Source organism: Piliocolobus tephrosceles, chromosome X, assembly GCF_002776525.5.
Source record: "Piliocolobus tephrosceles isolate RC106 chromosome X, ASM277652v3, whole genome shotgun sequence".
Taxonomy (NCBI): Eukaryota; Metazoa; Chordata; class Mammalia; order Primates; family Cercopithecidae; genus Piliocolobus; species Piliocolobus tephrosceles.
In genome coordinates, this window is record NC_045455.1 from 14111843 (window position 1) to 14139070 (window position 27228).

General features: G+C 39.5%; 1 protein-coding gene across 3 annotated transcripts in view; it reads right to left on the reverse strand.

The window, feature by feature from the left end:
• TM9SF2 (transmembrane 9 superfamily member 2) overlaps nucleotides 1-27228 on the reverse strand; it is a 75262-nt gene that overhangs the window by 18545 nt on the left and 29489 nt on the right. For all 3 annotated transcript variants that reach the window (XM_023218023.2, XM_023218025.2, XM_023218024.2), the window contains exons 4-10: nucleotides 25712-25839; nucleotides 14133-14262; nucleotides 13004-13128; nucleotides 11339-11450; nucleotides 9801-9880; nucleotides 8929-9037; nucleotides 2181-2313 (exon numbers count right to left, since the gene is read on the reverse strand). In XM_023218023.2, coding sequence (XP_023073791.1) covers nucleotides 2181-2313; nucleotides 8929-9037; nucleotides 9801-9880; nucleotides 11339-11450; nucleotides 13004-13128; nucleotides 14133-14262; nucleotides 25712-25839 — 817 coding nt within the window. The remainder of the gene's footprint in view (nucleotides 1-2180; nucleotides 2314-8928; nucleotides 9038-9800; nucleotides 9881-11338; nucleotides 11451-13003; nucleotides 13129-14132; nucleotides 14263-25711; nucleotides 25840-27228) is intronic.

The window sequence follows — 27228 nt, forward strand, 5'->3', positions numbered from 1 at the left end:
TCCCCCAAAACACACATGACCAAGCACATATGTGAGCAAGCACACACACACACCTCTGATGAGCACCAGAGTCATGATCAGCAGGAAACACATCCGGGTAGCTTTAGAAGATGTACCAGGATTTCAGTTAAGATGCAACCCCTTTCTCCTCCCCCACCTGAAAACTGGACTGCCCTTCAGCAGAAAGTTCCTATTTGAGGACTCAAGGAAAATGATTCCCATCATATTCTATCCTAGATTCTCTGAAACTTTCCTTCCTTCAAAGTTCATTTTTCTAGCTGACCCCAATAAAGACCAGAGCGTCGCAGAAGACAGCTCCTAATAAGACTTGAAAGCAGAAGTTGGCCAGGTGTGGTGGCTCACACCTGTAACCCCAGCACTTTAGGAGGCCGAGCCGGGTGGATCCCGAGGTTGAGAGATGGAGACCATCCCGGCCAACATGGTGAAATCCTGTCTCTACTAAAAATACAAAAATCAGCAGGTGTGGTGGCAGGTGCCTATAATCCCAGCTACTCAGAGGCTGAGGCAGGAGAATTGCTTGAACCAGGGAGGCGGAGGTTGCAATGAGCCAAGATCGTGCCACTGCACTCCAGCCTGGTAACAGAGCGAGGTTCCGTCTCAAAAAAAAAAAAAAAAAAAAAAAAAGAAAGCAGAAGTTTATCTTCAAGTATTCATTCTGCTCTAAGTCTAGTTTGGCTCTCTGTCATCCAGTGCCTTCACCCTACCCTCTGTCCAAACCTTTTTTATGACACCTTTTCCTGACCTATCCTCTTTAGCACGACTTACTTCTTTTTAGTATGACATTAGTTACAAATTCTAGCTCTACCTATCAAAGTTGTATCTCCCTAAGTTGTTAGATTAAAAAAAGAGATGTTCTAGTCAGTCTTCAAATTGAGCCTGAAGGTGTGAGTCAGTGGTTCCCAAACTTATTCAGTGCCAGACATTTGGAAATGATACTGCTCTCTGCAAAGCATTTATATAATTTTATCATAAAAATTTGGAAAAACTTTACTAACAAAAACCACTATAGTATTATGTATTTAATATGTAATCAAACATAAAAAATAAATGTTTACTAAAAAATTATTAAAGGTTTCTGAATTCTCCCAGTATATTCATTTGTTGCTATTTATCAGTAGTAGGCATCAATAAAGTAAAATACATTTAAAAAGGTAAAATTTAGAAAATTCTATTCATAAACATTTTTTCTCTTCCAATTAAGAAAACCGGAAGACAGTGGAATTAAGTATACACAGAGGTAGTCTCAGAACAACCCCTGGGGCTATCAATACCTCTAAGGAACATCTATTTAAAAAAAAAAAAAAAAAAAAGATTGTCCTAGTTGGCAAAAATTTAAATACAATTTCTGAAGTTGTTGAGGTAGCTCAAAAATATTCTTTTTATGGAGGAAGGAAGGTCTTTTCTACACACTCACTTTCTCTAGAGAAGGAGATCCTGCTTCCTAAATCCTCCCCAGGTGAGAAGGGTCTACACAGTGCTTCCTTCCCCATGCCCCCTTTTCCCACCCTCCTCCCTCTGTGGAAGCCAAGAATATCCTGGAACCCTAACCAGACAGTGCCTGCCCACGATGGCTGGGTAAAAGAGACCCTAAATGGTCCTGGTTCTGGGCTGTTTAGACTCAGATGCTGATGGTCTTAAGGACCTGTTCATCTCCAGTCCAGTGCTTTCCTGACAAAGGTTTCGTCTAGGAAGAGCTGAAGGGAGAAACCAAGAGTCAGTCTTTGGGTGCAGCTAACCCTGCCCCAAGTCACTTAGATTTTGAGAACCTAAAGGACTGTCAGAAATAATCTGGTTTACCTACCCACTTAGAAAACCTGTGGGTTTTTTTTTTCTTTTTCTTTTTTTTTTGAGATGGAGTCTTGCACTGTCGCCCGCCCAGGGTTGGACTGCAGTGGTGCAATCTCAGTTCACTTCAACCTCCGCCTCCCAAGTTCAAGTAACTCTCCTGCCTCAGTCCCTCAAGTAGCAGGGATTACAGGCGCCTGCCACCATGCCCAGCTAATTTTTTTTGTATTTTTAGTAGAGACGGGGTTTCACTATATTGGCCAGGGTGGTCTCGAACTCCTGACCTCGTCATCCACCCGCCTTGGACTCCCAAAGTGCTGGGGTTACAGGCATGAACCACGCACCCGGCCAGAAAAACTTCAGTTAACACTTACATAGAGTCACAAAGGTCATAATTAAAATCTGTGTCCCAGATCCTAGAAAGACTGATAGCAGCATCCCTTTTCTTGGAGGACGGAATATATCACCATGAACAAGTTTCCAGCCAAATTCTTCCTGGGCATCTTCCTAAAAGGGGAATGAAATCAGTTCAATTGTCTTATGGTATCAACAAGACAACTATAGACAGTTTGTTCACTGTTGAATATGCTGTTACAGAAAAAAGGTTTTTTTTTTTTTTATTATACTTTAAGTTCTAGGGTACATGTGCATAACGTGCAGGTTTGTTTCATATGTATACATGTGCCATGTTGGTGTGCTGCACCCATCAACTCGTCAGCACCCATCAATTCATCATTTATATCAGGTATAACTCCCCAGTGCAATCCCTCCCCCCTCCCCCCTCCCCATGATAGGCCCCAGTGTGTGATGTTCCCCTTCCCGAGTCCAAGTGAGCTCATTGTTCAGTTCCCACCTATGAGTGAGAACATGCGGTGTTTGGTTTTCTCTTCTTGTGATAGTTTGCTAAGAATGATGGTTTCCAGCTGCATCCATGTCCCTACAAAGGACGCAAACTCATCCTTTTTTATGGCTGCATACCCAAAGGATTATAAATTATGCTACTACAAAGACACATGCACACGTATGTTTATTGCGGCACTATCACAATAGCAAAGACTTGGAATCAACCCAAATGTCCATCAGTGACAGACTGGATTAAGAAAATGTGGCAGAAAAAAGGTTTTTTTAAACTTATTTTAAAAATGTTAGTATCTATTTCAATTTTGAAGAATACAGGTTGACTCATGGAGCTTAATATGGCTTTGTTGAACTTATATGTCAGTTTCCTGAATTTATGACATTAAGGTCTACAAATATACTTATTGAGAAACTTTACAAAGACAATGTGTTTGCTACCTAGTTCTACTCTAAGTCAAGCTTTGTGATCTGACTTGATGACAATTTTTAGTCACATTCTATCCTCTTCATCCTACTCTTAATAATCTCCACAATAAGAAAATGGCAGTAGCTCTCCTATTCTAGCTACTCTGCTAATACAGTAAGCATGGCTGTAAACATATTAGTAAGTGTGTCACCAGCCCAAACTGCAGCCCTTATCTCCAGACACATACACAAGTACCTACTCAACAGCTTCACTGGGTTGTTTAATACACATCTTGAACAGAATTATCCACAACTGAACAGATTCTTGATTCTCTTTCCCCCATCTAAATCTGCTCTTCCTGTAGACTCCTTCAGTAGATAAAAACTCCATCCTTCCAGCTGCTCAGTCCCCCAAACCCTGGAGTCATGCATGATTCTTCCCTTCTTTCCCTACCTTGCACACAACGTTTTAACAAATGCTATGGTTCTACCACCAAAATATATCCACAGGATGCCACCACCCTCCTGGTTCAAGTCATCCCATCTTACCTGACTACTGAATATACACTAAACCTGTCTGTTCCTGTGCTTGCCACCATTCAGTTGATCCTCAATACAGCAACCAGAGTGACCATTCTGGTGGTTTGAACCAGAAACCTGGGGTCATTCACTGACTTTTCTTCAGCTTCTACACTCTCCACTGCCAGCCAGTCAATCAGCTCCACCCTACCTCCCAAACATCCTCCATATTTATCTGTCCACTCACCTGCTTCCTCCCTGCCACCACCCTCAGTCTCCAGGAATTCTGTAACAGCATCCTGACTGGTCTTTAAACCTCCAATTTTGCCCTGCACTGGATGATTCTCAACATAATATTCAAAGTAATTTCCTTAAAACACCCATCTGGCCATGTCACTGCAGTTTAAAATTATTCAGCAGCTTCTCAATGATCTTCAAACTGTACAGCTTATAAGACCATTGGAATCTGGCCCTTGCTTGCTTGTTCAGCTTCCTCTGTAAACATTCCCTCAAGGGTAATCGGCATCACTCCTCGATTCCCCATTCAAACTACTATCTTTCCAAGCAGTAGACAATGCTATTACTAATATATTAAATTTACATTTTTTTAAGTAACCATAAATCAGCTGAAATTTGAAATGTGGAAAATTATACAGAGGCATTAATCGTGCGTTTAAAATGTCTAGGCCAGGTGCTGTGGTGCATGCCTAGATTATAATCCCAGCACTTTGGAAGGCCAGGGCAGGTGGATCATTTGAGGTCAGGAGTTCGAGACCAGCCACCTGGCCAACATGATGAAACCCTGTCTCTATTAAAAATACAAAAACCAGCTGGGCGGTAGTGGCGCGTGCCTGTAATCCCAGCTACTCAGAAGGTTGAGGCAGGAGAATCGCTTGAGCCTGGGAGACGGAGGTTGCAGTGAACCAAGATTGCACCACTGCACCCCAGTCTGGATGATAGAGTGAGACCCTGTCTCAAAAAAAAAGAAAATACAATATAAATAAATAAATAAATAAATAAATAAATAAATAAATAAATAAATATCTAACTTTTAAGGCAATAGTAAAAATCAAAATATTTTCCTCCCCTTGGTACAAAATACTTTCCTACACTTGGGAATTAGACTCCACTTGGTCATTTACAAGGAATGTACAAAGTTGAAGTATTATTAGAAGTATGCAGGCTCTAAGTGAATTAAAATTGTATCTGGGATTGGCTTCAAATAACCTGGTGGGCATAAGTGGCATTCCATAGATGGAAACAAGATTGAACCTGAGATGATTAAGTGTTGGACTAGGGTGTGGGTACACTAATCTCCTTACTTTTGAGAATGTGTATTTAAAAAGTAGGGGAGGAAAAGTACATGCATCTCTTCTTTTAGGTGGGGTAGTATTAAGAGGGGCCATTTTCTGATCACTTTTTATTAAGTAGGCACTAAAAATATCAAAAGGTGTAAGTGAAAACTAACTTTCCCCCAGGGAGCAAGGCCCCCTGTTCTGCTGCAAACCAATGGGACTAGGTTCTTGTTATTCTTGCAGAGATATTCTACCTATATATAAACAAATGTATGAATAGATTTTTTTTTTACAAAAATGGTTGCATATTATACACATTTTTCCTATCTTGCTTTTTTAGTCTAACAATATCATGAAGGTGCGTCTCCTCTTTGTATATATGGTTACCTCATTCTTTTTAGTAATTATATAGTATTCTACTATATGATGTTCTATAATTTCTAAAATTAGTCCCCTATTGACAGGTATTTGGGTTGTTTATATTCTTCTGCTATTTAGAAAAAAATCACATGCTTATTGTTAAAAAATTTAAATCTTCTGCATTCATTAATTTCTAAAAATGAAATTGTTGGGTCAATTTATATTATAAACTAAGACAGGTACTGTCAAATTGTTCTCCAAAGGTTATATCTCTTTACATCCTCATACATTATGAATCAAAGTGCTCATGTCCTCAATCACCCAACACAGACTTATATCAAACATTTAAATTTCTGCCAACGTACCAGGTGAACAAACAACAATCACAGAGCAATAATTTCTTTTATGGCTTTTGTCTCTCTGTGATACTCATAAAATTCTACCGTTCTCTAAGATTTAAACATAACTTTCTATATGTTCTTCTAGTGTTTTATAGATTCATTTTCATGTAAATCATTATTTTAGGTAATAAAGTTAGAATTTACCTTTTTTCCCCCAGGTGACCACCCACTTTATCCCCAATACCATGCAGTAAAGCATCTGTTTTTCTCCTGTTGATATACATTTGTTAACCTCTACATTTAGACTCATTATACACAGAAAATGTTTACTTGGAATTTCTTTGTTCACCAATCCTTCTAAATCTCCCTTTAGGATTCACTTCATTTATTTATTATTTGCTCAAGCTTTCTATAAATTCTTTCCATGAAGGTCAGCTTGTTGTCAACTGTTTCTGTTCATCTGTAAAAGATAAACACCTTGCCTTCATTCTTCTTCTTTTTTTTTTTTTTTTTTTTGAGACAGGGTCTCTGTTGCCCAGGCTAGAGTGTAGTGGTGTGATCACAGCTCATTGCATCCTTGACCTCCTGAGCCCAAGTGATCCTTCCATCTTAGTCTCACAAGTAGTTAGAACCACAGGCGTGAACCACCACGCCCAATGAATTTTTAATTTTTAAATTTTGTTTTTTGTAGAGATGGGGTCTCCCTATGTTGCCCAGACTGGTCTTGAACTCCTGTGCTCAAGTGATTCTCTCACCTTGGCCTCATCTTTATTTTTGAAAGATGACTTCTCTGTGTATATAATTCTATGTAAATAGGTAATTACTCTCGCCAATTTAATGATACTTAGTCTTGGAGTTTCCATTGTCAATCTAATTGTTTTTTCCTCTGTAGATGCCGAGTCTTTTTTCCCTTGAGCTGACTCTAAGATATTCTCCTTTCTCTAAGGTTCTATAGTTTTGTCACAATTGATCTACATGTGGATTTCTTTTTATTTATTTGCTTAGGATACACTGTGTTTCCTATATCTATGGATTTTTACTTTTCATCTATTCTGAGAAATTCTGAGCTGTTACTTTTTCATATATTTTATTTGCAATGAAGAGTTCCAGTATCTGGAATCTCTAGAGGTCTAAATCTGTCCTTTACTATAAATTTTGTGAATTTCCAACTAGTAGCTCATATTTTATTGACTTTAAATTAGAAGAATCCTGTGAATCTAAATTTGGGAGACTTTTTTTTCCAGAGGTTTTCTACTTGATTCTGCCCAGAATCAGAGGCTCTCACTAACCTAGAACCAATTGGCCCCCCTTTCAGAATCCAGGCTTAATCCAGGAGCCTGAGGTTCAGCTCCTTGCAAATGACCCACCAGACAGCCTTCCAAATGGTTAAAGACTCAAAAACAACACTGAACCACAGGGTCAGTGCACCTCTCAGGCGTGCAATATTTCCTGCTCTGGCCTTGGCTCCTGGTTTTGGGCAGTGGGTTGGAGCAGGAGGAGTCCTTGAATACCTGTTCCCTATCATGAACCCAGCAATGCATCAGTAAGTCGTACATCAAGAAGTGACTGATTCATTCATTCATTCATTCAAGAAATATTCATTGAGCACCAACTATAAGCTCGGCTCTGTTTAAAACACCAGATACCACAGTGAGTGTAACAGAAAAATTCCTACTCTCAAGAGTATATGATCTCATTAGGAAGGCAGACAATAAACAAAATAAGTCAGGAAAATACACTGTACATTAGACGGCAATAAGCGCTATACAGAAAAACAGGATGTATGGGTGTGTGCGGGACAGGATGTAACTTAAATGCGATGGCTGGGAGGGGCTCAATGGGAAGATAACATTTTGTAAAGATCGGAGGGAGGTAAGGGAACTAGTCATGTAAATGAGGGGTGGACATTCTTAGTAGATAGAACAGTGAGTGTGAAGGCTCTGAGGTGGGAACCTGTGTCTGCCCAGTCTGAGGAACAGCAAGATAGCTGGCACACGTGCAGAAGAGTGCTGAGGTATGTGGGGCCTTAGAGGCCACTGTAAAGCCTCTGACTCCTGCTCTGCGTGAAGAGAAGTCCCTGGAGGGCTGTGCTCAGGACTGAAATGATCTGATTTCCGTTTGAGCAGTTTCACTCTGACTGCTGGGCTAAGAGATGGGAAGTAGGACAGGAGTGGAAGCAGGGTCACCAGCAGCCCGGTTCCACATGGCGACGCTGTGCAAATTAAGACTAAACTCCATTAACAGCAATTATTTGGAACAGCCAATTATGAGCAGAGTATTTTTAAATCACTTTAATATTTAATAAGACATAAAATCAATAAAAATCATAGGAAAGAGACTGTAGTGTACAAATGTTAAAAAGCTTATAAATATTCATATATATTTTTCCCAATCAGAACAGAAGAGGATGGGGGAGAGGAGGCTGAAGAAGCTGGGGGCAGAGAATACATAAAAACCTGAGTTTTTTCCATTCATTCCAAATTACTGTGATTCTTGTGAAAATTCTTTTATTATGCTGCCATGAAATGAAGAGTAGAAAATGTATAACATTGTGCAACTTAAAAAGTTTGAGACTAAAGAGGCTGGGACATGCAATTATTTTGAATATACCAAAAGGTTGAAATGATACAAATTTATTAAAATTAACTTTAAAAAATTAAACAACCACACAAATAAAAGTTGCTTAGGAGTTATTCCATTCAACTTTGTGGTTTCACAAACGGGTATGTGTGAGGGATAGAGAAAACTTAGAGTTGTAACTGCACCTACACCCCCCCGCCGCCCGCACCAGTCCATTCCCACAGAGGGGGCTGCGAGCAGGTCAGCTCCCAAGGCTGTGCTGACTCCATTTCTAGAGGATCAATTATTTTTTTTTGAGACAGAGTCTCGCCCTGTCACCCAGGCTGGAGTACGATCTTGGCTCACTGCAGCCTCCGCCTCCTGGGTTCAAGCAATTCTCCTGCCTCAGCCTCCCGAGTAGTTGGGACTACACCACGCCTGGCTAATTTTTGTGTTTTTAGTAGAGGTGGGGTTTTGCCATGTTGGCCAGGCTCGTCTTGAACTCCTGACCTCAGGTGATCTGCCCACTTTGGCCTCCCAAAGTGCTGGGATTACAGGCGTGAGCCACTGTGCCCGGCCAAGAATATTAATTGTTAAGTATCACTTTCTTATGTGAAAATGTGAATTCAAGATAACTTTTGAGAAGAATTTCTTTTTTGTTTGTTTTTTTTTTTTTTGTAGAAGAATGTTTTAAAAGCAGATTCTAAAGCTATTATTTTACCTTTTCGCAAAATAACAATAAACAGTATTGTGGGCACACAAAAGACTAAAATATTTCCACTTACCGTAGAGTCCATCTGATTATATCTGGCAATATCTTTGTGCAGTGTCCGTAACATAATCATAGCTACCATTCCAGATAAGAAGAGGACAATGACCAGGGAATTCATAATGCTGTAGAAATAAGCACATTATGAGTAATCTGTAGCTTAATCTTAGGAACAGTAAAACTCTCTTAAAAACTGTTTACTGAGTAACATTAAACTAGTCTTAATCAAAATCAAAATGAAAGCTACCTAAAATCCAACAAATTCAAGGAACTGTGTTCTTTCATGTTTCCCTGTAGTAGATAAATAACATTATATACTTATCGTAATACCATTTCATAGTCTGTTTTGAACTAGAATTTTTTGGTACATAGTCAATATTATGAAATAACTACTGTGCCCAAATCAGTTCCACAACAAAGGACTGGCTTGTGCCCTTAAGAAATTTACTGAAGAACAACTTTACTCAGTAAATTAGTGAGTGTCAAAAAGATCAGAAGCAATAGGAAAAGGAAGGTTATGGCAACATGAACAGCTTTCTAGGTAAGTTTTGAATCATGTTTGAAGGGGATAATAATAAAGTCATAGCAACAGCAGCAGCTTCTGTTTCTGAACACTCTTAATGTGCCAGGCAATGTCCTCAAACGCTCTGTCCCATTATGTCCTTTAATCCTCACAACAATCCCATGAGGTGGGTATTTCTAGATAAAGAAACAGACGCTGAGAAATTCAGGGACCTGCCGTGACTGACAATCAGTGGCTGAGAGCCAGGATTTGAACCCAAGGCCAGACTTTTGAATAAAGTAGAGGATTTGAGAGTAAATGAGATGTTCAAAGGGACAGAGGGTAGAAAAGTAGAAAGCAAAAGCAGGCCAACTCTGTACTCTTACCTAAACCACTGAATGTGGGTATGAGGCATGGACTCCAGAATATAGTCCCATCTAGATGCCCATCTGATCTTATCATCTTCCTAGAGGAGATTAAAAAATCTCTTTAAGTAAACATCTGCTGACAACACATTAAGAACAAAAAAAATCCCATTCAAAGCTTGCCCTTCCACTGAGTCAACAATTGCAATTTCTAAATTATCATAACTTTGGTTAGTCCTGATATTCAGAGGGTTTCAGATTTACTAAAGTCTAGGGGAAATGAGAGTAAGATTATGCAGCCAAAAAAAAAAAAAAAAAAGAATTCCTAGTAATACCCACTAAAAGTATTGCTTTAAATTATAACTAGATGTTTAGATGCCTACATTTAGAGCTATATGTATTTTTTTTAAAGAAAATAATGGAATGGAATGGAATAATTATTCTTCTCTTTACGTCAGGGGAAGCTAACCAGACCAGCCATCCCAGGCACACTGAGCTCTTAATATCCAGAAATATATACTGTTTACTGCGCCAGGTTTGCAAAATGAAACATTATACGGGGATATTAAACATCACAACTACATTGGATTGCCAAAAGTTTTTAAAAATAGAGGTGGAACACTGTCTTAGTAAACCTGCATTTTAAGAAACTTCGTTAATAAAAATACTCCCTTCAATTTTCTAAGACAATTTCTCAATTGGAAATTCTTCATTTAAAGTTCATACTTAAATCCTGATTTTAAAAATGGTGAAAAAATAGAAGTAGAATAGTAAGATTCTCATAAAAATGAATTTGCATTTTAAGAAACTTCATTGGCCGGGCGCGGTGGCTCAAGCCTGTAATCCCAGCACTTTGGGAGGCCGAGACGGGCGGATTACGAGGTCAGGAGATCGAGACCATCCTGGCTAACACGGTGAAACCCCGTCTCTACTAAAAAATACAAAAAAAAAAAAAAACTAGCCGGGCGAGGTGGCGGGCGCCTGTAGTCCCAGCTACTCCGGAGGCTGAGGCAGGAGAATGGCGTAAACCCAGGAGGCGGAGCTTGCAGTGAGCTGAGATCGCGCCACTGCACTCCAGCCTGGGCGACCAAGCAAGAGCAAGACTCCGTCTCAAAAAAAAAAAAAAAAAAAAAGAAACTTCGTTAATGAAAACACTCCCTTCAATTTTCTAAGACGATCTACCAATCGGAAGCTCTCCATTTAAAGTTCATATTTAAATCCTTTAAAGTATGGTGCTGATTTCCCAAATGGTTTCTGAATATGTCTCTGGCATTTCCATCCCATCCTCCATGCCTATTTTTGACTTTTGTCTTATATGTATTTCTTATGCTTAACATTAAATCAGGCTCAAGTCTCCAACTTCCTCTATATTCTCATTTAAACTAAGACTTAGTTTCAAGAGTAATTATGTTGCTTGGTACACTGACAAACTATCCTAAAAATCAGCTCATTCATAGCTTCGTCATTTGACAAACATAAACAGTAACATTTTAATTAGTTTAAGTAGTACAAATTTAAAATCAGTTTCAGAATTATACTAAAGATAACAACAGACTTACCTTGAAGCTAACAGAGTAAGTATAGGCAATTTTTATCTCTCCAGAAGCCTTGTTACTTATGTCCATGGGGGGCCCTGAGCAGTCTGGTTTATCTACATGGGTATGTTTGAAGCTGTGGGAAGAAACATTTTGGCAAGATGCTGATAAAGTACAATTTTTTTTAAATGAGGTAAAGAAAGGTTAGAGATTTTGTATGTATTTTGAAATGCTGCTGACAAAGGTGAAATTGCTCATGTCATATTTAATAGCATAAATATCTACTTCATATAAATATGTGTACAAAATTATAAACATACTTTTGAAAACACTATACTTGAAGAGCATTTAAATAATTTTTTTTTTTGGGGGGGGACAGGGTCTTGCTCTCTTACCCAGGCCTGAGTGCGGTGGTGCCATCACAGTGCAATGCAGCCTCAAACTCCTGGGCTTAAGTGATCCTCCCACCTCAGTCTCCCAAGTAGATGGGACTCCAGGTGTGTGCCACCACGCCCCATGCCCAGCTAATTTTTCATTTTTTATAGAGACAAGGTCTTGCTATGTTGTCCAGGCTGGTCTTGAACTCCTGGGCTCAAGCAATCCTCCTGCCTTAGCCTCTCAAAGTGCTGGGATTACAGCATGAGCCACCATGCTTGGCCTTTTTTTTTTGAGACAAGGTCTTGCTCTGTTACCCAGGCTGGTGTGCAGTGGTGTGATCTCGGCTCATTGCAGCTTTAAACTCCTGGGTTCAAGTGATCCTCCTACTTTAGCCTCCTACAGGCACGGGCCACAGTGCCCAGCTAATTTTTTAATTTTCTGTAGAGACATGGTCTCACTATGTTGCCCAGGCTGGTCTTGAACTCCTGGGCTCAAGTGATCCTCCCACTTCAGCCTCCTACATGCACGGGCCACCATGCCCAGCTAATTTATTTTCGGTAGAGACAGGGTCTCACTGTGTTGCCTAGCCTGGTCTTAAACTCCTGGCCTCAAGTGATCCTCCTGCTTTGGCTTCCCCAAAGTGTTGAGATTACAGGTGTGAGCCACTGTGCCTGGCTAAATAATATTATTTAAAAAATATATACTGACAGAGTTTAACTGCCATCTTATTATGACATGTATTTCTTTACCACCAGTGCATGAGAAAAAGGCTAATTCAATGGCAGAAAAAGTAATGAAAAAAATGAAATACTTAAAAAAAAATCTCATAAATAACTGATATGTATGTTTCTGATAAAAAATAACAAACAAGTTGAAGAGCTGTCTTTCAATGGCTAGTATTTCATACTGGCATCTAACACTGCATAGGGGCTTGAGAAATCACAGTACATGTCCACTCATTCGGGCCTCTGACCAGAGGAAAGCTGCAGGTATCTGAGGCAGTGTTCTTTCCACTATGAAGGTGAACACTATCCCAACCACTCAACTTCTCCTTCCCCACTGACACATGGAAAAGCTGTCAAAACCTCCTGATTGAAAACAAAACACAAAGGCACCTTGGCTTGACCACTTGTCATGACAGGAAAAGAACTATTGGTACGGTTTCTCTGGACAACCCATAACTCAATAACAAATCATGCCAAATCAATCCTGAAATGCCAGAGTATTTAGGAGTAATTGGGCCCCAAATATTTATACTTTGGGTCTAAATTTCACTTATACTTGTTTACTTTTTATCATTAATATAATTACCTTTTTGGCTCAAGTTTAGCAGCCACTAATCTTGCTCCCATGGACCCAGTTTCAACAACATGATAGTATATTTTGATGTCAACATGGTTGAAGATGTAGAATGTATCTCTTTCATGGAATTCTGACTGCGGAACAGAACTTAAAAGTTAAAGGTAGAAAACTACATAAGAGTCAAACACAAAACTTTAAAATGGGCTACAACAAGAAAATTTAAGTTTGAATGGAATTTTAATCCTTTCATATTAACATGTTTCAATTTTATACTTAAACTCTTTTTAAGCCAAAAATTAATTGGGGAAGGTATCTGCTTCTTACAGTTTTTTTTAACAGAAAATTTAGTAAGTACCAATTCACAAGAACACTAATCTAGTATTTCCTAGCCTTTCATTTAAAATGAAACAAAATAAAATTTAAAATATTACGAGCACACTAAAGCTTATACATTTAAACACTTTTCCTGCCTGGAAGCTTGTAAGTTTGGACTAAACTCATAACCTAAATTATTCAAGTATCTCTGGTCTTTTGTGAGTGCACAACACAAAAGCACTAACTGATATAATCAGTTTCATGATTAAGCTCATGCTAACTTCCACTGGATCTGATCCATTAAGAGATTTAAATCAGGTTGATCTGATTACACAAAATTTATTTTAACATATATCCCCATCTAGTTCTAATTACCTTCTATAGTAATGTCTCTATTTGATTAATCTATTTTTAAATATAAAAGAATGGCCTCAAAGACAGATAGGTCTTAAAAAGGGTATAATATCTGACTTCTGCAATACAAATTTAGTTAACTTATAATCAAGTCTTTTTTGACACTCTACTATGTACATTTTTTAATATACAAGATTTATGAGAGTTAGAACAAAGTTCTAGACCTTACCATAGCACTTAACATACAACAGACACTCTCAGTAAACGCTGAACTGAATCTGAATTATTCCAATTCTAAGGCTCAACTTACACATTATTAATCTGCTGTAAGTTTAAGATTGAAGTAGTTGTACTTCAGAACATCTGAACTGCACTCATTAAACGAATATAACAATTTTTGTCCAGGTAAAGACTGAATTCTGTCAAAAGCCATGTTCTAAAAAAGCAGCAGAGTTTACCATGAACTTACATTAATAACACAGGCATCTTTTGCATGGCCTTTATCTGTAATGTAACAGCCAATAGGAAATCCAGGATTACAGAACCTCTGACCATCTTCAACATCGTAACACCATGTTACAGGCATATTATCCACAATCCTACACACGGAAAGAAGAGTTAAGTTAGAAAAGAACCCACCAAAAATGAGCCTAAGAATTACTGCCCAAATCAGTGTCATCACTTCGTAAAATTTAAATGTGTAAATGCCTTAAGATTCCAAAAACCACATGAATGTTAATGAATGTTAATGAAATGTGCTATTTCATAAGCAATAACAATATGCCAGTATCTGATACACTGCAGTGATGGAAAAAACTACAGACTGGTCCGAGTGCAGTGGTGTTTACAACTAACTGATCACAACCAGGTAGATTTCTTTGCTCCTTCTCTACTCGCACTGCTTCATCTGACTAGCCGGAAAAAAAAAAACAACAAAAAACAACAACAAAAAACCCTAACCTTTATAGCTTTTTTGAAAGGATAATGGTACATAGGAAAAGAGTTTTATAAACTAATTTATTGTAATTGCTAATTTAACAGTACTATTTAGACACTTCACTGTAATTTACCTTTAGCAGAACACTCACAGCTCTAAATAGGGACACAAAACAATATACCTAGTTCCTCAGGAACAGTTTATTAAACAGTAGAGAAGGAAATGTCTCTTATTACTCAGGTAATTCAATAAAAAAGGAATACAACTGCAAGATACAGGAAAATATTAAACTAAAGGGCCAGGAAGAAAAGTGAAAGTTATACAAAAAAATTCTGTGAAAACTATAAATCCAAGTTATTTCTAAAAGAAATACTGCTACAAAGCTAGCGAACCCAATCTTTCAAGTTCTATAGTGAAAAAGGACTTAAATGATAAAAGCAGAAAATAAAGTTCTGTAGCACCGTATAACTACATTATAGTCCGAGCATGTGGCCCCCTGTGCCCAGAGTATACTGCGGGATACAAATAAAAAAACTACTCAAAATACAGCAGCTATATTACAGTCATAAGACGACACTCCAGGGCATGTTTTATTTGTTAATTAATGTGTGCCTTAGGAAGTAAAATTATGATTCTATATTCACCCAAGGTGTACCTTAATGACCTAATAAAACATGTCTCGTCACCTTTAAATGCAATTTAATAGTACCCAGTTTACAAAATTTTAGAATCACCTATGCTATTAAACTGCTTATTATAATAATCAGCAGGCTAGTAGTTCCAATGAAAAGACTATAAAATATTAGAAGTATAAATGCATCGTTATATAAAATAAATAATTCAGATTTTCTGGAAGCTTAAAGAATTGGTTAGTTGCTTTAATTTTTTAGATAGAGATGAAGTTCAATTAATGAATATATACTAGCAATATATAGTATCTTCATGCTACCATATTGGAGGGAAAGTACTACATCAAAATTATAGTGCTAGCTACAAAATGAGAAATGAAGGGGCAATTTAGGTTTTATAAAAGCCAACATCCTAAATGTATCATTTATATAATACCTTGACATAATAGCTTTCTCTGGTAATAGGAAGCATTAAAAAAAAATCCCTTAGAAATAAATTTAAGAAAACTTAAAGAATATCTTTTTTTCCCCCCAAGACAGGGTCTTGCTCTGTCACCCAGGCTGGAGTGCAGGAGCATGATCATGGCTCTCTGCAGCCTCAACCTCCCAGGCTCGAGTGATCCTCCCATCTCTGCCTCCCGAGTAGCTGGGACTACAAGTGCATGCCATCATATCTGGCTAATTTTTAAAATTTTTTTGTAGAGCTGGGGTTTCACTATGTTGCCAGGGTTGGTCTCAAACTCCTAGGCTCAAGTGGTCCTCCTACCCTGGTCTCCCAAAGTGCTGGGATTACAGGTGTGAGCCACCATGTCCAGCCAAAGAATATGATTTTCAATTACTGTCTTCCTAAGTTAATGAGTAGTATTTATTTAAATTTCTAATATCAAAAAAATTAAAACTCTTATTTCCTATCTGACAGACTGAATAATGGGAAGAAGACTCGCAAGGATAAAGGCTGAATGACTCCCAACTTTTTATCATGAAGAACTCCTTTCCTTTACTTCCAAGTCTGTCCTCCAAGGACCCCATCTGAAACAGTTCTACCAATCAAACTTCATTTAGTAATAACTTGCTAATCCAATAAATTAATTCCAAAAGTTTCTAATCAGAATAACCCATATTGTCACAATGCACTCAGAAAATTACAGCCCAAAGCAAAGAAACTTGGCATTTAACAAGTTGGCATTTCTTTTTTTTTTTTTTGCAGTTGCAAGATGTAATAGAGTGAAGACAGAGCTCCCATACAAAGGGAGGGGACCCAAAGAGGGTAGCCGTTGCCGGCTCGAATGCCTGGGTTTATATCCCGATCACTGTCCCTCCCGCTGTGCTCTCAGGCGATAGATGATTGGCTATTTCTTTACCTCCTGTTTTTGCCTAATTAGCATTTTAGTGAGCTCTCTTTACTACCTGATTGGTCGGGTGTGAGCTAAGTTGCAAGTCCCGTGTTTAAAGGTGGATGTGGTCACCTTCCCAGCTAGGCTTAGGGATTCTTAGTTGGCCTATGAAATCCAGCTAGTCTGTCTCTCAGTCCCCCTCTTAACAGGAAAACCCAAGTGCTGTTGGGGAGGTTGGCCGACGGCCGCTCTAACTGCTTCCTGCTGAATTGGGGCGTAGTAGTGGTTGTGCAGTTGAGATTTCCTCAGGAGGGGTGCCTTCGATGTCATTAACATCGGAGCATGGGCTAGCAGGCCGGTCCAGGGGTCCGTGGTAGATCTTAGTCATGGACTGCATCTGGGGCTCCCTTTGAAGCACCATTTGTAGTTTTACCACTTCGATTCTGGAAGAGACAAACTTAACAAGGAGGTTAAAGATACAGGGATTGAAATGTGTGGCCTGCAGTGCAGGGGATTATTTCTTTGGCACAATTCACAGGCCCTGACTATCTGCTTGATAGTTTTGAAAAGCCCTCGTCCAGTAAATAATAATTTGATCATCTGATGGGTGCTATAAATGCCTAAGTGAAAGGTTTGGTGAAGGGTTTTAAGTAATTTCCTTCGTTTAGCTGCAGGCAAAAGTATTTTTCCTTCTTTGGTGGCTAGCCATCCTGAGGGGAGGAAACCATGTCCTCATGAGGTTCCCCATTCTATTTCTTCTGCTGAGTACAGGGACTTGGTTTCTCGGAGGGGATTACCCCATACTAGGGGTCTTTCTATAAGCATTACTAATGGAGGGTCCTGTCTTGTGGCTCTTTCTGCTTCAATATCTGCTTGGCGGTTCCCTTCTATTTCCCTTTCCTTTCCTTTCTGATGACCCTGGCAGTGAAAGACTGCTACCTCTTTAGGTTTCTGTACCACCAATAATCATCTCCTAATGGCTTCCTCATGTTTGATAGGTGTTCCCTCGGAAGTTAGAAATTCCCTTTCTTTCCATATTGCTGCATGGACATGGAGGGCAGGGCAAGCATACTTAGAGTCTGTATATATATTTACCCCTTTTCCTTCTCCTAATTCTAGCACCCGAGTGAGGGCTATTAGTTCTGCCAGCTGAGCGTTAGTTCCTGGAGTGAGGGGATTACTTTCAAGTATTCCACTATCACTGACCACTGCATATCCCCCTTTTTGAAGTCCTTTTTCTACAAAGGAACTTCCATTAATATACAAGTTGAGGTTGGGATCAGTCAAGGGAACCTCTGGAAGGTCCCCTCGAGTGGCATAGGTTTGAGCAATTATTTGTTGACAGTTATGTTCTATCTTTTCTTCATTGTCTGGAAGAAATGTGGCTGGGTTAAGAGTTGCCCAAGTGCACAGTCACAGCATTGGCACTTCAAGTAATAGAGCCTGATATTTAAGTAAACGGTTGTCTGACAGCCACAAGTCTCCTTTAGCAGTAAGAATGCTGTTCACATCATGAGCTGTCCACACAGTAAGATCTCTTCCTTGTATTATTTTAACTGCTTCAGATACTGAGACTGCTACTGCTGCCACTACCCGTAAACAATGAGGCCAACCTTTTGCCACTACATCAATTTCCTTACTTGGGTAGGCCACGGGTTGCAAGCTCATCCCTCAGATCTGTGTAAGGACTCCTAGGGCTATTCCTGTTTTTTTCTGCGGCATATAAAGAAAAGTCTTGCCCCGCTGGCAAGTTTAACACTGGGGCTTGGGTTAGGGCCTTCTTTAGGGCCTGGAAAGCCGCTTCTGCTTCAGGTGTCCATCTTACTAAATGGGTATTGGCTTTCTGAGTTTCCTTAACTAGTGTATATAATGGCCTGGCTATTTTGCCGTACCTGGGAATCCATATTTGGCAGAAACCTGTTATGCCAAGGAACCCTCTTAGTTGCTTTAGGGTTTTGGGATTAGGATAAGCCAGTATGGGCTGCATACGTTCCTCACTGAGGGCCCTGGTGCCTTTGGATAATTTTAGCCCTAAGTATTTAACCTGCTGTGACCAGAGCTGAGCCTCTGGTTTGGAAACCTTGTAGCCACAAGTGGCGAGGACATTTAAGAGCGCTTGGGTGGCTTGATGGCACAAAGTTTCTGAACGGGTGGCTAAAAGTAAATCATCCACATACCAAAGGACAAGAGCGTCCGGGTGTGAGAACTGGCTCAAGTCTTGGGCTAATGCCTGGCCAAATAGATGGGGGCTATCCCTGAACCTTTGGGGTAAGACAGTCCAGGTGAGTTGAGACGTTGGGTTCAAAGGATTTTCAAAGGCAAACAAGAATTGAGAGGCAGGATGTACAGGGATGCAGAAAAAGGCATTCTTAAGGTCCAGGACTGTAAGCCACTCTGCTTCCTCTGGTATTCACGAAAGCAGAGTATAAGGGTTAGGTACAGCTGGGTATAGAGGGACAAGGGCCTCATTGATAATCCTGAGATCTTGCACTAACCTCCACTGTCTGTTGGGTTTCTGTACTCCTAAAAGTGGAGTATTGCAGGGGTTATTGAATGGTTTTACTAGGCCTTGGGCTTTTAGGTCCTTAACAATTTTTTTGGAGTATTTGTTGGGCCTCAGGTATAAGGGAGTACTGCCTTTGGTAGGGAAAGGAGGTGGAATCCTTTAGTTTAACTTGAACAGGACGGGCATTCTTTGCTGGTCCATATTGTCCTTCTGTTGCCCAGACATCAGAATCAATTCCTTCCTCAAGCAGGGGACAACAAACGGGTGTTCCTTCTCCTATTTTCAGGTGTATAATGGCCCCTGTTTTTGCTAGAATGTCTCTCCCTAAGAAGGGAGTGAGGCTTTCAGGCATAATTAGAAAAGCATGTGAAAACAGTTAAAGTTCCCCAGTCACAACTTAGTGGCTGGGAGAAGCATCTAGCGACTGGCTGTCCTAGGACCCCTCAGATAGTGACAGATCTGGAGGACAGTTGTCCAGGACAGGAGAGTAAGACTGAGAAGGCCGCGCCAGTGTCCAGGAGACAGTTAACCTCCTGACCCTCAATGGTCAAGCATACCCGGGGCTCTGTGAGGGTGATGGCATGGGCTGGCGCTTGCCCTGGGCACCTTCAGTCCTGCTGGTCAGCGGCTTCTGACTCAGAGAATGTTCGTCCCTGGGGCAGTGGGCCTTGCAGTGATTTCCTTGACATAAGGGACATGGATGAGGTGGCAGCTTATTTCTATTTGAACAATGTTTTTTAAAGTGTCCTTGTAGACCTCACTGCTATTAGGTATTCGATTTGCCCAGCGTTTCCCTGTTCCAGAGCCTCCAAAGTCTGCTTGCCTGAGGGCCATGGCTAAAGTGGTGGCCTTTTTCTTATCTCCTTTGTCCCGTTCCATCTGCTCCTCCTGATCTCTACTATAAAAAACCGAGGTTGCCAAGTTCAGTAGGGTTTCTAAGTTTTGCTCTGGGCCTAAGGTGGACTTGAAGTTTTTTTTCTAATGTCTGCAGCTGACTGAGTGATAAACTTATCCTTTAAGATTAGTTGACCTTCAACAGAGTCAGGTGACAGAGAGGTATGCTTTCTCAAAGCCTCCCTTAATCTCTCCAGAAAGGCAGTAGAATTTTCTTCCTTTCCCTGTTTTACAGTGGACATCACGGAATAATTTATAGGCTTCTTCGCAGTTTTACTTAGTCCTTCCAGCACACAAGTTAGCAAATGTCTGCGGCACCAATCTCCATGTTCTGATTCTCTGTCCCATTGAGGGTCTACACTGGGAACTGCCTGCTGGCCTGTGGGGAATTTATTCTCTTTCCTCTGTTGTCATTCTATTTCTAAGATACCAGAGATCGCCAAACTCTCAGGCTGCAGTTATGGCAGCACTTCTCTCATTGAGGGTTAGTGTCTGATTTAGCAGTAACATAGTATCTCTCCATGTTAGACCAAAGGATTGTCCTAACTCTTGTAAAACATCAATATAGCCATCAGGGTTATCTGAGAATTTACCTGGGTCTATTTTAATTTGCTTTAAATCTGAGAGAGAAAAAGGTGTATGCACTTTGGCTGGGCCGAATTCTCCTCCTCCCACTGCTTGGAGGGGCATCATCGGGGGACATTTGCACTCTCTGGTTCATTGTCTATATCTCCTTGTGGACCGTTTGGGTTAAGGGGGGTCCTTAGTAGTTGGGGAAGGAGCTGGGCAGGGCGCCGGGGTAGGGACGTAGAGTCTGAGGGCTTCCTGTCGGGCATAAATCACACTTTTTACAAAATTGCGAGTTGTCTCTTAGTGAAAAGAAACTTTGTACATATGGCACTTCACTCCATTTGCCTTCTTTTCTACAAAAGAGGTCTAGCTGTAAGATGGTGTTATAATTTATACTTCCCTCAGGAGGCCAGGTTTCTCCCCCTTGAAGAGGATATTGTGGCCAGGAGGTATTGCAGAAGAATATGTCATTTCTTTCTTAGCGTCTGAGGGTCAAATTGGTCCCAATTATCCAGAATACATCTTAGGGGCATTTTTGCCTTGGGGAGAAGGTTTCCCATCGCTTTGGAGGTCCCTTCATGGTCACCAAATGTTAGCAGAGGGTCCTCGCTCCCAGAGCTCCCAAGATGGTGGCAAACCTCATGTTCTCTGACCTGGGGTTCTTGGCCTCACAGATTCCAAGGAATGGAATCTTGGGCCATGTGGTGAATGTTATAGCTCTATTAGAAGCCGGGGGTCACAGAAGAGAACCGTGGAACCCAGTGACTAGTGTTCAGCTCAATTAGGACGAACCCAGGCACTTAGCCGTGCAGGAACAATGGTAAGCCTTTAGCCCGATCCGGAGCTGCAATGGGCGCCTTGCTGAATCAGGAGCACAGCAGACACCCTGCCGGATCCGGAGGGATGGAAGTCAGCGGCAGGTCTGCAACGGCGGCAAACAGCAGTGGTGGACTGTGAGCAAAAGCTCAGCTTGAGCCATAACAAACAGGGACCAGAAGAGAGTGCAGTTGCAAGATTTAAGAGTGAAAACAGAGCTCGCATACAAAGGGAGGGGACCCAAAGAAGGTAGTCCATGAGTTGGCATTTCTATGTAGTTTTAACATGAGTACATTAATACTATTCAATAGGATTCTGAATTTCTGAAAACAGCACATCATTCTCCTTTGCTAACTTGGTGGGATCTGGGATTGGAACTCATTAAAGTATCTTCAAGACCCCTTTATAATTCAATAAGCTATAGTTCAGTGGTTTGATGATACTAAAAAATGGTAAGTACTCTGAACTAGTTAATTATACTTTTATAAATAAAATGTCATCAAGATTTGGAAACTCAGGCAAGAAGTATAATCACAAACCACAAAGAGCACAGCTGAAGAAAGTTTTAAGTGTCTGGTGCTGGTATCAAAGCAATAGTTTCAGGAATCATGAAGTAGCTTAGCAGCTACTGACAGAGTAAGCCAAAAAGATCTTTAAAATATGTTCTAAAGCCCCAAGTAAGAATTAAAAAGCATGGCCACGAGTGGTGGCTCGCGCCTGTAATCCCAGCACTTTGGGAGGCCACAGTGGGTAGATCAAGAGGTCAGGAGTTCGAGAGCAGCCTGGCCAACATAGTGAAACCCCATCTCTACTAAAAATACAAAACTTAGCCAGGCGTGGTGGCAGATACCTGTAGTCCTAGCTACTCAGGACGCTGAGACAGGAGAATCACTTGAACCCAGGAGGCAGAGGTTGCAGTGAGCGGAGATTGTGCCACTGCACTCCAGCCTGGGCAACAGAGCGAGATTCTGTCTCAACAACAAAAAAATTAAAAAAATAACAAGTATTCTTCAACTTATATAAGAAACTATTAACTGTTCTTTATAGTGAGAATAATAAACTAGAGCACGGTTCCAATGTCATGGGGGAGAAACTATGATTGATTCATGCAGTGAATTGCGAAATTATGAAAAAGACGGAGGAGGTTATAGATTTACAAGGTTACCTGACCTCAAAAAAGTCCATAATATTTTCTTAAATGAGCAAGTTGTAGAATAATGAGTACAATAATATTTTAGCTGCATTATTATAAAAAGGACACACCCGTTTCTATACCTCCATATGCATAGGAAATTAGAAACCCACATGAGATTTAATAGTGTTAGTTCTGTAGAAGAGAAATGAAAATGGGGGTGACAGAAGACTTACTTTTACTTAATATTTTCTTGTACTGCTTGTGTTTTTTCATTGGCATATATTGCTTTATGATTTAGAAAACGATTATGCTCTCCCCAACATGTCTTAGTGCAAAGTATAAAATAAAATGTGCTACATTCACAATCAAACTCCATAACAGAATACTATAAATTTCCATGGGTACATAAATTTTATGTGTCAACTCTACTGTCTATGCTTAAAATCAAGTTATACAATAAAACCTTTCTGAAATAGGTCATGGACATAATATACTCAAATAATGGTTTCAATAAATTAATCAATGTGAATCAACATTTTCCAAATGTATACTGAACTGATTTAAGTGTTACACTTAAAATCATCAACTTTTCTGATTCAATTGCAAAATCATTATTTACCAGCACTTTCCCAAGTTAATTTTTTAAAGCAGAATAGTTTAAGTTTGCCATTGATACACTGATTACAAATCATTCAGTAAATTTTACTAATGCTTTCTTAATTGGTACACTATTTTATCTATTCTTGTTATTAAGCATCTTGGCATTATAATGAAATATTTGTTAACTGCATCATAAATTAGTCAAAAATATCTCTAAGTACTTTCCTGTGAGGAGACTACTGAAGAAGAACTGCTTCTATTACCTTCAGCAGCAAGACTAAACAGTATTCTTTGGTTTAAGCGATTCTCCTGCCTCAGCCTCCCAAGTAGCTGGGATTACAGGTGCCTGTCACCACATCTGGCTAATTTTTGTATTTTTAGTAGAGATGGGGTTTCACCATGTTGGCCATGCTGGTCTAGAACTCCTGGCCTCAGATGATCTGCCCACCTCGGCCTCCCAAAGTGCTGGGATTATAGGTGTGAGCCACTGCGCTGGGCTCACTAAACAGTATTCTAAGCACAGAGGGTAGAAGAAAGAGCTAAAAAATCACCCACATAGCTTAAAAGTCATTCTTTCATTCAGTCAACAAACTGATAGCTATTGCAGTAAATGTAGGTGGATAGGGCTAACATGAGAAGATAAGAACTGAGGTTTAAATATTATTTAGAAGATTACAAAGAAAAACAACAAGGAATATTTCAATTACTTATGAAAAAGTAAACATATCCCAAGTTGATATGCAATTGATATGCACTGATCTAGCAAATAAGCAGTATTCCTATGGTAGTTTAGGGGAAGAAAGCTCTTCATTTGCCCAAAACTAAAGAAATGGGGAGACAAAAGAGGTTTTAAAGTTCCCGTTTGCACTGAGGGTCAGATGAGAAAGAAGCGGACACAAGCATAACAGGCAGGTTTCTAACAGCACCGTCTCCTTCCTTCCAATAGAGCCCCAGCAGCCTACAGGGAACTCATTCTTATGGGGTTCAGGTAGATGTTATCCAGGTCTGGCCAGGCAGAACGAATCCTTTCCATCAGAGACTAGGTCACGCCTGTGCACAGGACCCAGGGTTCTATGCGTATGGGGGTTGGGTGGGGTGGAGAAGGAGGAAAACTGAGGGGTAGGAGGGAATGTGAGGCCACAGGACCTGGTCAGGTCTCAGCTGAGATCCACGGTTCCTAACCTCACTGGCGTGAACAAACAATGTGATCTAATGTACTGACAGGACAAACATCCAAAAGGAAGTGCACGAAGACAGTCCTCCTGCTTGCCACTAAAAGCATTTTACACTTTCTAGAAAAGGCAAAACATATGTAAACTATGACCCCATAGTTTATAGAATATAGGCATTTCCATAGAATATAGGCATTTCCAAGCAAAATTACTCAGAAGAATAGTAATGGTTATACTTCAAATGTTGGATTTTGAAAGTCTTTAAAAATATTCTATGTTTGACTGGGTACAGTGGCTCACACCTATAATTCCAGCACTTTGGGAGGCTGAGAGGGGTGGATCTCTCAAGGTCAGGAGTTCAAGGCCAGCTTGGCCAACATGGTAAAACTCCATCTCTACTAAAAATACAAAAAGATCACGCCACAGCACTCCAGCCTGGGGAACAGTGTGAGACTCCGTCTCAAAAAAAAAAAAAAAAAAAATTCTATGTTTGAATATTGCATAATAAGTACATACTACTTTGGAAGGAAAAACAGGACAGTTTTTGATGCTTTTTGCATCAAAATCAAATGCTTTTTGATTCTGATACAAACTGGCACAGAATTTGTTAATGTTATGTCATGTTTACAAAATAAAAGGCTAAGCAAAATGTAAGCGTTTTACTTGAAGTTGATGCTATTTATCAAACAAAAGTTAAGTTTTGTTTTCCTGTGATTTTTTTCATAGCCCACAAGTATAAAGCAATGCTTTCACCAGAAGACTGACCCAGGCCCTTTTCCCCAAAGCATAATATGCTACTGTTCACTATTCAGGCATACTTCGTTTTATTGCCCTTCACTTTATTGTGCTTTGCAGATACGGTGTTTTTTAGAAACTGAAGGTTTGTGGCATCCATGCATTGAGCAAATCTATCAGTGCTATTTTTTCAACAGCATGTGTTCACTTCATGTCTTTATGTCAGCTTTTTTTTTTTTTTTTTAGCAATAATGTATTTTTAATTAAGGTACTTATAGAGTTGTTTTACACATTATGTTATTGCAGACTTGAAATAGACTATATGTAGTATAAACATAACTTTTATATGTACTGGGAAACCAAAAAACTTTATGTGACTCACTTTATTGTGATATTTGCTTTACTGCAGTGGAATGGACCTGAGCCTCAGTATCCCAAGGTATGCCTATATGTGAATAAAAATAACTACTCTATGTACCAGATCTATGTAGTAAAAGAAGTACCAGATATTACAGTAATCTAAACATGGTTAAAAGATAATTCTTTAAATGATGTCATCTTTAACCAAGAGTCACTACTTCAAACTACGACCACTAGTAACAAAAAAGGAAATCAATTAATTTGCTATATTTTACACAATCAAGTAATTTATATAGTCAATGCAACAAAGATTTCATATGGAAAGGATAAACCCCAAAATAAAAAATATTCATGCCTTACCAGTGATGCTGATAATTCAATAACATGCTTTTTTTCAAGAATTCTAACTTCTGTTTGTCTTCAGCTTTCTCTGTATGGTATGTTTTTGTACAAACAAGCTTACAGGTGTCCTCCTTATTAAACGTAAACTGTATTAAAAGGAAGGGGAAAGCAAATTCAGAAAAAATATCCAGGTTCTTCATATCAATATCACAAACAGAGTAAAAATGCTAGCCCCATTAAATTACTTAGTGGATTAATATTGGTAATAAATAAATTTTTAAATTCCTCATAGCTCAGTCAGATGTAAATGTTACTCCTATTGTGTTTCTCTAAAGACTTGTCATCAAGTTTTCCTTTGATACGTTCTTTTTGGTAATATCAATCGACTTACCTTTTAAATGTAAGTTAGTTCTAGAAGAGAAAAAAAAATCCCATGTAGAACAAAAATGGAACTTTAGTCTCTCCTAGTAATATCCCATGGTCATGTCTTAGGAATTCTGGAGTTGATGGCTTTCTAGTAACAAGCAGACAAATTTTTATGTTCAAATAATCAACAGATGTTAAGTGCCCTCCTTAAGTGTCAGGTGATAGAGATTCAGCAGTGAACAAGATGGCATGTGATAATATAAGAAAAAGTGACATTCAGATGTCTAAAATCAGGGTAAACATGATTCCAGAAGGCTGAAATTTACCAACTATACAACCAGCTGTAATTGTATCTTTTAATAAATTCAAACTTTATTACATAAGGTGGTTAAAAAAAAATGGCATGGTTCACTTCTAAGCAGCCCACTCTTTGTATGTATGTATGTATTAACATCCCTAAAGCAGGTGCAGTGGAGCAGCTAAGTGAATGTTTAAGCACAGTCCACTGCTGCCACCTGTCAGCCAATGCTTTCATTCTGTCTGCACTGCTATTTCCAATACAGCCGTATTTGTACCACTAGTTGATATTTTAAACCTTATATGACCCTTAAACATTCATTCCTAAAAAGTGAAAAATAGAAAAACAAAAGTATACATACTAAGGAATCAGAAGCACAGGTACCAAACTTAAAATAAGCTAAGCAGAGAGAGACAATATTACACCAAAATGGCAAATCTGACACCTCAATCCAGCGCTCACTTCGTTAGGTGAGTCAACCTGTGTGTTCAATTGTGAAGGAAATAGCAAGTCTAAGGTGACGTTTAAAGTAGTAATAGGTAACATCTGTTTAGTGCTTCCTGTGTTCCACGTACTTTGTATATATCAAGCCTCATGTAATCCTCCGAACAACCCTTATCCATCTTTTACAGAGGAGAAAACTGGAGCACCAAGTCACACAACTGAGCATCGGCACAGCCAGGATATGAGCCAAGCGAGTTGAGCTCCGGAGAAAATGCTCTGCAGCACAACACCCTACGGCCTCTCTCTGTCATGTGTTTAGTTGGGAATTTTATAATATTTTAAATCATGTTTGGTTATGGATGGAATTGTATTTTATGTTTTGTTAAGGATTTTTAAATATTCTTAGTTCCCAAGGGAAACAAATCCT